This window comes from Hipposideros armiger, unplaced genomic scaffold (genome assembly GCF_001890085.2).
Source record: "Hipposideros armiger isolate ML-2016 unplaced genomic scaffold, ASM189008v1 scaffold_64, whole genome shotgun sequence".
In the NCBI taxonomy this organism is placed as follows: domain Eukaryota; kingdom Metazoa; phylum Chordata; class Mammalia; order Chiroptera; family Hipposideridae; genus Hipposideros; species Hipposideros armiger.
Window position 1 is genome coordinate 267,708 of NW_017731414.1, and position 12,318 is coordinate 280,025.

The 12,318-nt window shown below is 51.6% G+C and overlaps 1 protein-coding gene across 1 annotated transcript in view; it reads left to right on the forward strand.

Moving 5' to 3' along the window:
* Positions 1 to 2,148: 2,148 nt before the first annotated feature.
* AP1M1 (adaptor related protein complex 1 subunit mu 1) overlaps positions 2,149 to 12,318 on the forward strand; it is a 31,052-nt gene continuing 20,882 nt past the window's right edge. Inside the window, exons 1-5 of the mRNA XM_019642077.1 lie at positions 2,149 to 2,355; positions 7,729 to 7,885; positions 8,481 to 8,548; positions 10,204 to 10,334; positions 11,011 to 11,158. Of these exons, the coding sequence (XP_019497622.1) occupies positions 2,314 to 2,355; positions 7,729 to 7,885; positions 8,481 to 8,548; positions 10,204 to 10,334; positions 11,011 to 11,158 (546 nt within the window). The 5' untranslated portion in view covers positions 2,149 to 2,313. The remainder of the gene's footprint in view (positions 2,356 to 7,728; positions 7,886 to 8,480; positions 8,549 to 10,203; positions 10,335 to 11,010; positions 11,159 to 12,318) is intronic.

Below are 12,318 nucleotides of genomic sequence, written 5' to 3' on the forward strand. Positions count from 1 at the left end.
GTGTAGTTTAGTTCACTTGTGTAGCTGGGTTGACGCCCACAGCCAGAAAGTCCAAGATGGCATATCATTCTCCAGAATCTTGCCCCACACAGGATATTTCATTGGCCAACACAAGCCATGTCAAACTCAGTCTGGGAGGGAACTACTCCAGGGCATGAACACCACGTGACATGGTTTACTGGGGGCCATCACTGTTACAGCCTACCACAATGGCTGTCAAATTCTGATATATATTAGACTCTTGGGGACATTAAAAACCACTGACACTGCCTGGAGTGGGGTTGGGTCATTGAGATTTTTCAGAGCTCCCCAGGTAACCCTAATATACAGCAGTTTGAGAAATCTTGATCTACCACAGTAAGTATGGTCTTTTCTGAGATGTCAGAGAGGCTAAATCAGGCTTATACATTAAATATAAATGCCAAGGATGAAATTCAGATGTGGCTCCCAATTTCCCCACATAATGAGAAAAGGAAGTTACAAGTAATTTATGTGTGAAATGTTTACTGTAACAGTCCCTTTGGCACTTGGGAGTCTTGCTTCCACAAAAGACATTTGTCCTCCCAGCCCCTGTGATACTGTATTAAATATCTAAAATGCCCAAAGCAAGCTTGAAAGAAAATGTTCCATAATGAGGGAGGTCGCCTTTCCTGGCTGGTTTTTCTTTTTGCCTAATACGTTTTGGCTTTTTAATTAAAAAAAAAAAAGACATGGTTTTCTAACACTGCCATAAATTGGCAAAGTATGAGGCTAGGTACAATAAAGTTTTTTACAAGAAAATTGTCAAAAAGCTCAGCTGCTTTGTGCTAGAATGTTCCCAGCCCAGGATTTACTTTGCAGTCCTCCAATATTCCAGTGTTCTCTGGATTTCCCTGCACTTACATCTCTATCCTAAGCGGAGAACATATTGCAAAAGCCATCTTTCAAAACCCCAGAGATAGGAGGGAAGATCATAAGTGAGAGTAAATGGTTCTGATACTGCAGGGTTGGGATCCCCCAGGATGGTTAGTTGGCACAGAATGCAGGCATTTCTCCACAGCCCTAATGTTCATAAAAGCAAATGAGATACCTTTCAATTGATTAATTAGAAGCCAGAATTCACATTGCCCACAATTGAAGCAGGGCCTGGTTGGGACCCCTGTAATAAGAGGCCTTGCAACATCCCTGCCCTCACCTTTCCTTGACCTACATATAGCTTAATAAATCACTCCCTGCGGCTTGAGCTCATTATGTCCCCTGTCCCACCTAGTTCCTTGTTTTAGAAAGTTACCCTGAAATTTAGGATGAATACCCTTAGGCTTATTGATCACAATCTCAATGGTCTACAAGCTACTCCCATCATTGTTTCTAGGTTGCTGACGCTGCTGGAGAATCACATTGCCAGAGGGAAGGCTTCATGCAGACCCCCAGAACCTTCACATAATCTCTAGAGGACCACCCAGATTTTTTCTGAAATACCCCATGCCAGTCTGAGAATGTTAAGGCAGTTTTTGGAGGTGTTAACCTGCTCCCTTCTCAGACCACCAATGCTCTGATAATAAACGCTTATTCTATGACCCAACTCCTATGTCGGCTTATTGGCTGAGGGGGCGCAGGCTGCACGAGTCCAGGACCCGGTTGGCCAGTCTCGGGTCTCACCAGTGGCCCGCCACTAATTAAAGAAATAAAACACGTGGTTTTCGTCCAGGTTCAATGGAGAGTGGTTTTCAGATCATTCCACCAATAAACAGGCACGCTTGTTCACCAATGAATGTTGACAGTGACAGATAACAGGTAATGACTGTTGATAAGGCTTGATTGCTATTCAGAGTTTGTTTGCCCTCTTTCCAAGTAACCACCACCTTACTCCTCCCCATAAACCGTATCATAATTGGTCACTGCATATTTATTTCATAGACTCCTCCACCAGAACAGGAGTTTCATAGGGCTCGGCCCCAGGTAGGTTCCACCACTGGGACCTCTCACCTAACTTATTTCACACGAGGGGGTTTCCAGCGGTCAAGGATTCGTCGCCCAAGGGTGCCCTGCACCAGTCACCTCGCCCGGCCTCGACCCTCTGGGTCTTACTTCCGGGATACTTTAGCCAGGAGCGAAAAATGTCACATCGGACGTACTGCGCCTGCGAGCACTCCGCCCCCGCGCCTGCGCATTCCTAGTAGCTCCGCCCCCAACCGGACATAACGGTCCGCGCGCGGCTCCCCGGACCGGAAGTGGAGGCGAACCGTCGCGGGGCGTGCCTGGCCTTCCTCAACGCCTGGCAGTCCCCGCCGTCGCCGCCGCCCTCGGCTACTGCCGAGGCTTCCCGCAGCCGCCATGTCCGCCAGTGCTGTCTACGTGCTGGACCTGAAGGGCAAGGTACCGAGGGCTTCCTACCCTCCCTGTTGCCAGGCTGCCGGCAGGGACCTCGCCCCTGGGGAACCACACTGTTGCTAGGCAGCCGGCCAATGGGACCCACCCTGGTCCTAAGCAAAGAGCCGATAGGTCTCACCTGAGGGTCCCACCCTGTTGCTGGGTTATCAGGCTAGGGTCTCCTGTCTGCGAGCCCCGCCTTGTTGCTAGGTAACCGGCTGCACGACCCCGCTCCCCCTGTGGGCCGGAAGCTCAGGCCCCCTCCGGGGCTGCGGAGACTGCGAGCAGCCGTCCCCGACCCAGCGGCTCCCCGACCCTTGGTCGGACAGAGGTGGTAAGGCGTGTCGGGGCCAATGTGCCTTCTGGGAGCACAGCAGCTACTGTTTACCTGGCTCTTTCTCTGTGCCGGTCTGTATGAATTTCCTAACGTTCGTTGTGACATTAAGTTACAAGGGTTAGGTGAGGTGGGTGGTGGGCGAGCCATTTTACAGGAGGGAGAAACGAAGGCATGGAGAAGTTCCATAACGCGCCTGAGGTCGTACCCGTCACAGAGATGTGGCAGGTTTTGGAGTCGAACCCAGAATCATTTGTTCATTCAGCTGTTACTTTGAGGAACACCTCCTAGGTGCCAGGCAGGGTGCTAAGTCTTAGGCCATCTTGAGCAAAATCAGAGTCAGGTGCTGTCCTTGTGGAGCTCACAGTCTGGTGAAAGAGAGGGACACGGATCTTAAAAAGCACAAATGTAAATTGCAATGGTTTTGCAGTGAGGATATAATAGGGAGGGTCAGCCTCAGCGGGTGGTCAGGGAGGGCTTCCTGGAGAGAATGACAAATCGGGCTGAGATATGAAGGAGGAATTGGACATAACTAGGGCTCTTGAAGCCTTTCAGAAATAGGCTGCTGCCTTTCCTGAATGGAAGGCAAGTGAGTATCTGGCCTCTTACATTTGGGAGCAATGAGAACAGGTCCAACACCATTAAACTTTAAGTCCCACATGGGTCAGTGGAAGGACTGTGGGTGTTGGGCCTAGGTGGGGCAGTCTGGAGTTAGCTCAGAAACAGGAGGGAGTGAAGTTGAAGTGACTGCCCCTTCCAGCCCAACTCCCCACCCCCAGTACTTTCCCAGAATCTCTTGAGTGGGTTGCTTGCCTTGGATGCCACCCAGAGTCAACAGCCTGTGCGTCCCAGTGTTGGGCTTCCTTCCATGGCCTTAGAGGCAAGGAAAGACACAAGGTACGCCAGGGGCTAGGTGAGTGCAGTGTTTTCTGTGTCCTGGTAGCACATGTTCTTGCTTCCATTCTGGCCACCATGTCCCCAGAGGTCCCACAAGCTTTCTGTCACAGCTCACTTGTTCCTTCAGCAGACATTTCAGCAGCACCCAGCATGCACCAAGCGCTGTGCTGACCATCTCACCTTGACTGTGGAGTTAGGGCTGAGGTCAAAACTCATCTCTGCTGCTCAGTGGTGTGACCTTGGGCAAGTGCCTTCACCACTCTGAACCCACAGTCCATGCTAGTTCCCATGGGCCTGGAGGTCTGGCAGGGGGGACACATGGATCCAGACGGTCAGATCCAGTTAGCCACTAAGGCAGGAACAAAGCCCCAGGTAAGGTAATTACCCAATCTTAGTTTTGGTTGGAGAGGTGATTACCAAATGCTTCATGGAAGAGCTGGAAAGGTGACCAGGTGGCAGTCAGGTGGACAAGGAGGCGTTGCAATGGGCCCAAGGGGTGAGGAGCAGTCAAAAGTCCTGGATAACGCTGGAGCCTGGAGGGTGGCACCAGGAGGACTGTGGCTGTTGAGGATGTCCAGACAGGAGAGAGATCCAGAAGGGACCTTTTGATCCCAGGAAGGAGGAGCCACCACGAGGAGATTCTATCCCGGGAGAAGCATGGTCAGGCCTGCCTTGAGAGAAGCTCCCGAGGCAGCCACGGGCTTCCCTCCCATTCTCAGTAACCATCACGTCATTTATTATCCCACTCCCCACGGACCTTGTATTTTGAAAGTTTGCCTCCAGCGCAGACTGCATTTAATCCAAAATAAGGTCACGGCACATGAAGAAATACATGACCACACATCTCTCTGCCAACCAGAGCCTATGATCTCCCAGGAAACCAGTGTGGTCACATTTAGCTGATAGAAAGCACTCCACTCAACTTCTCTCCCCTTATCTTCCTTGCTTCTCTGCAGCTTCTGACACCACTAGCACTGTCCTGCTCAGCGGGCTTCCACTGGCCTCCAGGTCTGCTGCACTCGCTGTTTGCCTCCTGTTTCTCTCAATGGCTCTGGACCCCTCCTCTCCTGGAGATGTTGGCCCCTCAGGCTTGAGCCTAGGTGTGCCTCCTGTACTGTCCTTTCCTTGGGCTGGCTTTGATTCATATCAGTGTGCCAGTGACTCAAATGTGTACCACAGTCCAGAGCACTTATCTGGAGACCCACTGGCCTCCGGGACACAGTGGAGGTCCCACAACTGCTGCAAACTTGGCATTTCCAAAAATGAACTCCTGCCACCCCCAAACCTGCTCTCTCTCCATCTCAGTGAGTGGCACTGCCATCCACGGGACTGCCTGCGTGAGAGACCTGGGCATTATTCTGGCCTCACTTTTATCACCTTTTTATTCACATTCACTGCACAGACATTTACTGAGCAGCTACCATAGGCCAGGCTCTATTCTGGGTGGTGGGACACAGCCATGAATGAGATGGAAGTAATCACTGTTCTCAGGGAGTGTTAGACTCTGATAGAAGCAACAGGAGATAAATGAGGATACAAATAAATGTACAGTGCAGCCGTGATGTGGGCAGTGAAGGTAAAGTCCGGTTGGGGACAGATCTCTCAGCTAGATCAAGCAGGAAGGATTTCTTGGAGGAGGTGCCATGTGAGCTGAGGCTTGAGACATGAGAAGAGCCAGACCAGGGCATTCTGGGCAGAGGGAACTGTATGTGCAAAGGCCCCGAGGCAGGAGCTGACATGGTTGCTCAGAGACCAGTAAGGGAGCCAGGATGACTGGAGTGGGGTGAGCCAGGGGAGCATGTTTGGAGAGGCATTGTAGGGGCTGTGAAGAGCCAGACGGCCATGGGGACAGACTTGCAATTTGTTCCGTGTGAGGGGAGGCAGGGGCAGACAGCAGTTTCAGGGGAGAGACTGATCTGACTTGTGTTTAAGAAGACCCTTCTCGCTCTTTGTGGGGAAGGAATTGTGGATCAGAGAAACACCTCAATGTTGCCTGCCTCCTTCAGTCTGTCCTGTCTCTTGCCTTTGTCCTATCATCTGGGACCCAGCTCCAAGGCTATCCTCATTCCACTTAACCAGTGCTCCCAGGTCCCCCCGTGAGCGGTGTCCCCCACCCCATGCCCTCAGCCATACTGGTCCCTCTGCCTATGTCCTGCCTGTCCCGTCAGGCCTCAGTTTGAAGGTCATGCCCTCAAGGAGACCCTCAGTTTCCCCCAAGCAAGTATCCCAGTGTAGGGACCTTATTTGTCTTGGTCACCTGTGTGTCCCCAGGCCCAGCACAGTGCCACCTTAGAGGGACATAACGATGCATGCTTGTTGAGTGAGTGGACCTCTGTGCAGCCTTGGGGAGAGTGAGCAAATAAATTGCTCCCTGTTATTTGAGCACTCTGAGGGCCTGGGGACTCCACGTGAGTGGCAACCCCCAAAAGTGGATACCTGGGGAAGAAGGTGGGCCTTGGGAAGCCCAGGAAAACAAGGTGTTTGGCAAGCAGAAGTGGCCCTGCAGGGAGTGAGAAGTGGGGCTAGAATCCTGACTCAGCTTTGCTCACTGTGTGACCTCAGGTAGGTGGCACCACCTCTCTGGATATCACCATTCATCTCTAAACCTAACAGTCCTATCTCATGGCTAGGGCAGCGTGTGAGGCAGTATATACTCTTACAAGGAGTATATGAAGGAGTACATGTGAGTCCTTCAGCTAGGACCTGGTCCAGGTGCCACTGAGCTCACCTACTGGGTGCTGGGTCTCTAAGAGGCCTGAGCCTCAGCAGGAAGAGGGCACAGTGTCCTTGCCCACAGGCCACGAAAGAGAAACTAGGAAAGGAAGGTGTTCACTCTCACTCTTTCTCACTCTCCCTCCTTTCTCCCACTCCTGGCTAGAAACAATAAAGACAATGATGTGTTTTCTGAAACTACAGGTTCTGAGGCAGGTGGTTCCCAGGTTGGCCAGCTCAGTGATGATCTCAGTGCATTGCTAAGTCCTGCAGCTGGCTGCTGTCTGCGTGGGCCCACGAGAGCGGCAGCAGCTGTAGGCAGCATCTCCAAATAGAGCCTCGCTTAGGCTGGCAAAGCCTCAACCCTCTTTTTTATTCCTTTAGGGAGGTGTAACTTACATGTAACAAACTGACTTATTTAAAGCGTAGAGTTTGAGGAGTCAGTCATTGTATACACCCAGGAAGCCGTAAGCACACATTCTGTCACTCCCTAAAGATTCCCATACCCCTTGTGTTCAGCCCACCTCCAGGCAACACTCATGTGTTTTCTGTCACCATTTCCCAGTATTTTATAAAAGTGGAATCATGTGGGATATGCTGTCCACTGTCTGGTTTCTTTCACATGGTCTAGTCGTCCTGAGATTCCTCACATGGGACTGGTTGCTCCTCTTCATAGCTGGAGGGGTGTCCCATGGGGTGTGAATGGACATGGTTTATGTCTGTGTTCGCCTGATGAAAGACATTAGCATTCTCTTCAAGCCTGGGTCCGTTTAAAATAAAGTTGTGAACATTTCACATCTGAGTCTTTGAGTGGACGTATGGCTTCATTTCTCTTGTAAATACCTAATAGAGAAATGGCTGAGTCATAGCTGATTTAGCTGAGTGAGAACCTGCCAAACTTTACCAAAGTGGTTGTCCCATCCTGCGTTCCCATCGGCAGTGGACAAGCGTTCCGGATGCTGCGTATCCAAACCCACAGGCTATGAAAGAGAGAGACCAGGAGAAGGGTTTCCCTTCAGGCCACAGGGGGTTCCAGCAGATGTGCACACTCAGCAGCAGCCCACGAACAGGCGCCCTGACACAGGCAGAAGAGCAGGGTGAGTTAGCACAGGAAAGGCTCTGAGAAGGCCTGCAGAGAGAGCCTACGGGACGTTGTTGAACCTGGTATCTCCTGAGCAGTTCTGTTCTGGACTCTGGTCCCACATCCCCTCCCACCCTCCCCTGCAAAGAAGCCTGCTGCCCTGTGGAAGTTCACTGCGGAAACACTTTCCTTGAGGAAATTCCCTGAGGGCCCAGTGATCAGATGGCACAGTGATTTGATGGACAGGGGCATGATGGGGGTCCCCTGAGGGAGGGAAACTGGCATGTCTCATTCCCCCTCCCCCTGCCAGGCACTGAAAGTGAAAGCTTCCTCCCTCCCTCCCACCCCCACCCAGGTGCTCATCTGCCGGAACTACCGCGGTGATGTGGACATGTCGGAAGTGGAGCACTTCATGCCCATCCTGATGGAGAAGGAGGAGGAAGGGATGCTGTCACCCATCCTGGCGCACGGTGGGGTCCGCTTCATGTGGATCAAGCACAACAACCTGTATCGTATCCTTTTGCAGGGTTGCTCCCAGGGGACCCCTTTGTGGGCATGTACGTGGCACATGTGTGCACACGCATGCAACCGAGAGCTGCCAGCACCTGCCCTGGCCCAGCCCAGAGCTGGCTCGGGCACAGCGGGGCCAGGAGGCCCAGCCCTGCCACCCCGGAGCTCCCTGCTGCCTGAGGAGATGGGCAGAGAACATACGATGATGAGAGTGATGGGTATTAGGAGAGGAGGGGGTGTGACAGGCACCTCATCTGGTCTGGGGATCCATTAAGGTTTCCCTGAGGAGGTGATATCCTGGAGGAAACATGTAGAAAGGCAAGCGATCTGCTTAGCCAGAGGAGTGGGTGGGCCCAAGGAGCGCCAGGCCTGGGCAAAGGCTCTGCAAGGGAAAGAAGCCGCTGTGGGGGTGGCATGGAGGAGTGATGCATGGTGGGAGTGAGGCGCTAGTGTTCAGCAGGGTGCACACTGTGGGATATCACCTTAAATATCATGAGAAATGAACAGCTGGGTGGGGCTGGGGAAGGTTTTGAACCTGGAGCCTGTGAGGTGGTGATCCAGGCCTCTGAATGCTCCTTAACTGTGGCCGCCATGCAGTGGTCGCCACCTCCAAGAAGAACGCGTGTGTGTCACTCGTGTTTTCCTTCCTCTATAAGGTGGTGCAGGTGAGTCAAGCCACAGGGGCCCTGGAGGGGTGTTGGTCGCCCTGGCTCTGCTGTATGCCTTCCCATACCATCCACCCACGGGCTGTAGCATTCCCAGGGAGTTCTGGGGCTTAAACCCCAGGAACTGGGATAGCGGAGCTCCAGCTGTCCTGTGTGTGGGGTTCTGTGGCCTTATTTGCCCCCCCGCTGTCCTGGTGAGGAGAGGAAAGTGAACAGGAGAAGGTGGAGCTGAGAGCAGGGGTGTCCCATGACCCCAGGAGGGATAGATATGCCCCCCAGCTGGCTGTGGAAGGGAGAGGCTGGCCAGCTGAGAGTCAGGGATTGGGGAGATGAGGTAACCAGGAGGAGGGCAGAGCCAAGCTCTGCGCAGTATCTCCTGGGGGGCTCTCAAGGCTTTGGCCTGCTGGGGCCCACCATGGAGAGAGCTCACACACATCAGGCCCAGAAAGACAGCAAGATGCAGAGGCAGCGAGAGCAGCACATGCAAAGGCCCTGGGGCAGGAATACACATGGTACAGTCAGGGAACATCAGGCAGGCCAGTGAGCCCAGGACAGAGGAAGTGAGGGACTGAGTGGAACTGAGGTCAGTAAGGTAGGTGGGACTGGATCACAGGTGGGGATAGGGGGAGGCATGCAAGACCTAGTGAGGAGTTTAGATTTTATTCCAAGTATAATAGGCAATGGTGGAGGGCTTTAAGCAGGAGACTGCTAAGACCTGACCTGAGTTAAGATAGTTTCTGGCTGCTGAGTAGAGAAAGAATACGAGGGCAGCAGGGAGGCCAGTGAGGAGGTTGCTGAAGCTTCCAGAGAGAAATGGAGGGCCTGGCTCAAGTGGAGGCTGTAGGGTTGACGAAAGTGGAAAATTGGGACTCAGAAGGCCTGGGATGGGCCCAGGAAAGCTTTTACACCTCAGGAGCACCTGTGCTGAACCTTGGGGAACAGGCTGGTCTGGCATTGAAGGCGTGGGGAGAGGAGAGGAGTAAGTGAGCCTTCACTGTGGAATGGTGGTGCTTTCAGAGGCAGGGCCTGGGAGCTGGGGAGTGGGAAGGAGGAGGTGCTCCCTGGAGGGTCTGGCAGTTCCTCTCTGCCTTGGTGATCTTCCTTTGGTATCAGTGCTAATGAAATGTTTCTTCCTTGGCATCCCTTCCTTGAGCCTCTTAATTTCCTGTTGAAATGGGAAGATGTGTCTGCCTGCACAGCTGTACAGACTGGCAGCTCAGGGAGGCTGGAGAGGCTGGAAGAACCACTTATCCTGTCCCCAGAGGCTCTTGCCCCTTACCTGAGTCACTTCTGACTCAGAGGCCAAGGGTGACAGTTACAGTGGGGATTAAAGAGAAGCTGGGAGGGGGCCCCAGGCTTGGGGGGTGTCTGTCAGGGAGAGGAGGAGAGCAGGTCACAGGGATAGCGGGGCTTCTGACCAGGCCTCAGAGGACGTCCGCGTGTGCATCGCCCAGCCTGGTTCCCACTTCTCAGGCACCCACATTGCTGCCCTCATTCCCTGAGTCAAAGGACTCATTTGTCCGTAGCAGTTGCCAAGCCTGGAAATGGGCAAATGCAGCTTGTGGGCAAAAGGGCTGTTGTCTTTGGGCTTCGGGGCGTGGAGGGCAGATGGATTTGTGCAAGTGTTCATCCCTTCCCCATCCTCCCTCTCACAGGTGTTTTCAGAGTACTTCAAGGAGCTGGAGGAGGAGAGCATCCGGGACAACTTTGTCATCATCTATGAGCTGCTGGATGAACTCATGGACTTCGGCTACCCCCAGACCACAGACAGCAAGATTCTGCAGGAGTGAGTGGGCAGGGGAAGGGGTCTGGGGGGGCCACAGCAGTGGACAGTTTGGGATCTTTTCCCACACAGCATCCCTGCATAGCATGAGCACTTTCCTGTCACTAGGTTTTTATTTTCCATCCACGAAGGTTAACTAAATAACTGGTTGTTAAGAGTCACCTGCCTGTTTTTACTGTCACAAAGGAGGCTAAGATAAAAACCCTTCCTTCTCTGGAATCCTGCCCTTCAGATAAAGGCCACCATGGATTAAGCACTTCTCGTGAACCGGGCCCTGTGTGAGCGCCTTACATTCACTTGATTCACAACCTGAGGTGCTGTCTCGCATTGCACAGGGGAGGGAAGACACTCTCGGAGAAGCCACGGAACCTGCCCACGTCTCGTGCCTGGTGCTCCCCAAGTGGGAGTGGGGTCACCAAGTTTACTTTCCCAGGAGGCCAGTCCCCTCTGCATGCCAACACTGGTTTTTCTCACTACCCAGTGACCCCCCAAATGAATGCTCTGTGCTCATTGTAACTTGAGTTTGTTGGGTTCTTTTGGAAATTGTAAGATATTCTTGAATTATACAGCCCCAGGTGAAACCAGAGCCTGCCTTTTCTGGAGCCTGCTACATACAGAGCGGGGCTGTTTTCAAGAATGTCACTGTCTGAGTGCCTTAACTCTGAGCGTGGTCCCACAGGTACATCACTCAGGAAGGCCACAAGCTGGAAACGGGGGCCCCCCGGCCCCCAGCCACCGTCACCAACGCAGTGTCTTGGCGGTCCGAGGGCATCAAGTACCGGAAGAATGAGGTGTTCTTGGACGTCATCGAGTCAGTCAACCTCTTGGTAGGTTCCCTTCTGTTCTTTTTAAAAAGCGTTGTCTTCTCCATGATTGTTATGAAAGCAAGTAGACTTTTAAAACTAGCAAAGCCCTGAGAAATATTTAGGCTCCGTGTGATGGCAGATCAGCAGGATTCAGTTTGGGCCACTCAGTGCAACGCGAGCTTGTTTTATCTTCATTAGCCTTTGTTCTTACTTAGAATCAACACATGCACATTATTTTAAAAAAACAACAGCAGCATATAAAGTTAGAAAGTGAAGGGCTCTGTGATCAGAAAGACCACCTCGCTTAAGGATTTATTGTCATCTTTTGGGACTTCATTCTCCAGATGCACAAACATACGTTCTTTTTCTATAAAACTGAGAGCATAAGATGTGGTTCTCCTGCAGCTTGGTTTTGTTTGTTGTTGTTGCTTTGCTGTTTTGTATATCTTTGTTTTTTTCTTTACTTTTATTTTTTCAATTATCGTTAGGTAAAATTGACCTATGAATTTCAGACTATGTACAGATTTGTGTACCCATTATTATCAGGATATGAACAGCTCCATTACCTCACACACCTCCCTCGTGCCGCCCCTTGGTAGTTGCACCCTCCCGCCTGTCCCCAAACCCTGGCAACCACTGATCTGGTCTCTGTCAGTATAGTTTGTCTTTTTGAGATTGTCAAATGAATGAAATCCTACAGCTGTGACCTTTTGAGTCTGGCTTCTTTCACTCAGCATATTGCCTTTGAGATTCATCCATGTTGCTCCATTTATTGAACATTTGTTTTTCATACATGTATTTATATTTTACATTCTGAACCGCAGTGTGTTTATCCGTTCACGCACCAAAGGACATTTCCAATGTTCGGCAATTGTGAATAGAGTTGCTGGAAACATTTCGTGTACAGGCTTATGTGTGGACAGAAGTTTTCATTCCTCTAGGGCAAATACTAGGAGGAGTGGGTCATATGGTGACTTTATGAGAAACTTTATGAGAGTTCTGGTTGCTCCACACCCTTGATTAGTATTTTTATTTTTGTCATCCTAATAGGTATGTAGTGGTATCTTATCATGGCTTTAATTTGCATTTCCCTAATGGCTCGTGACATTGAACATCTTTTCATGTGCTTCTTTGTCACCCACTCTTTGAAAAGTGTTTCTTTGTGTCTTTGGAGCATTTTT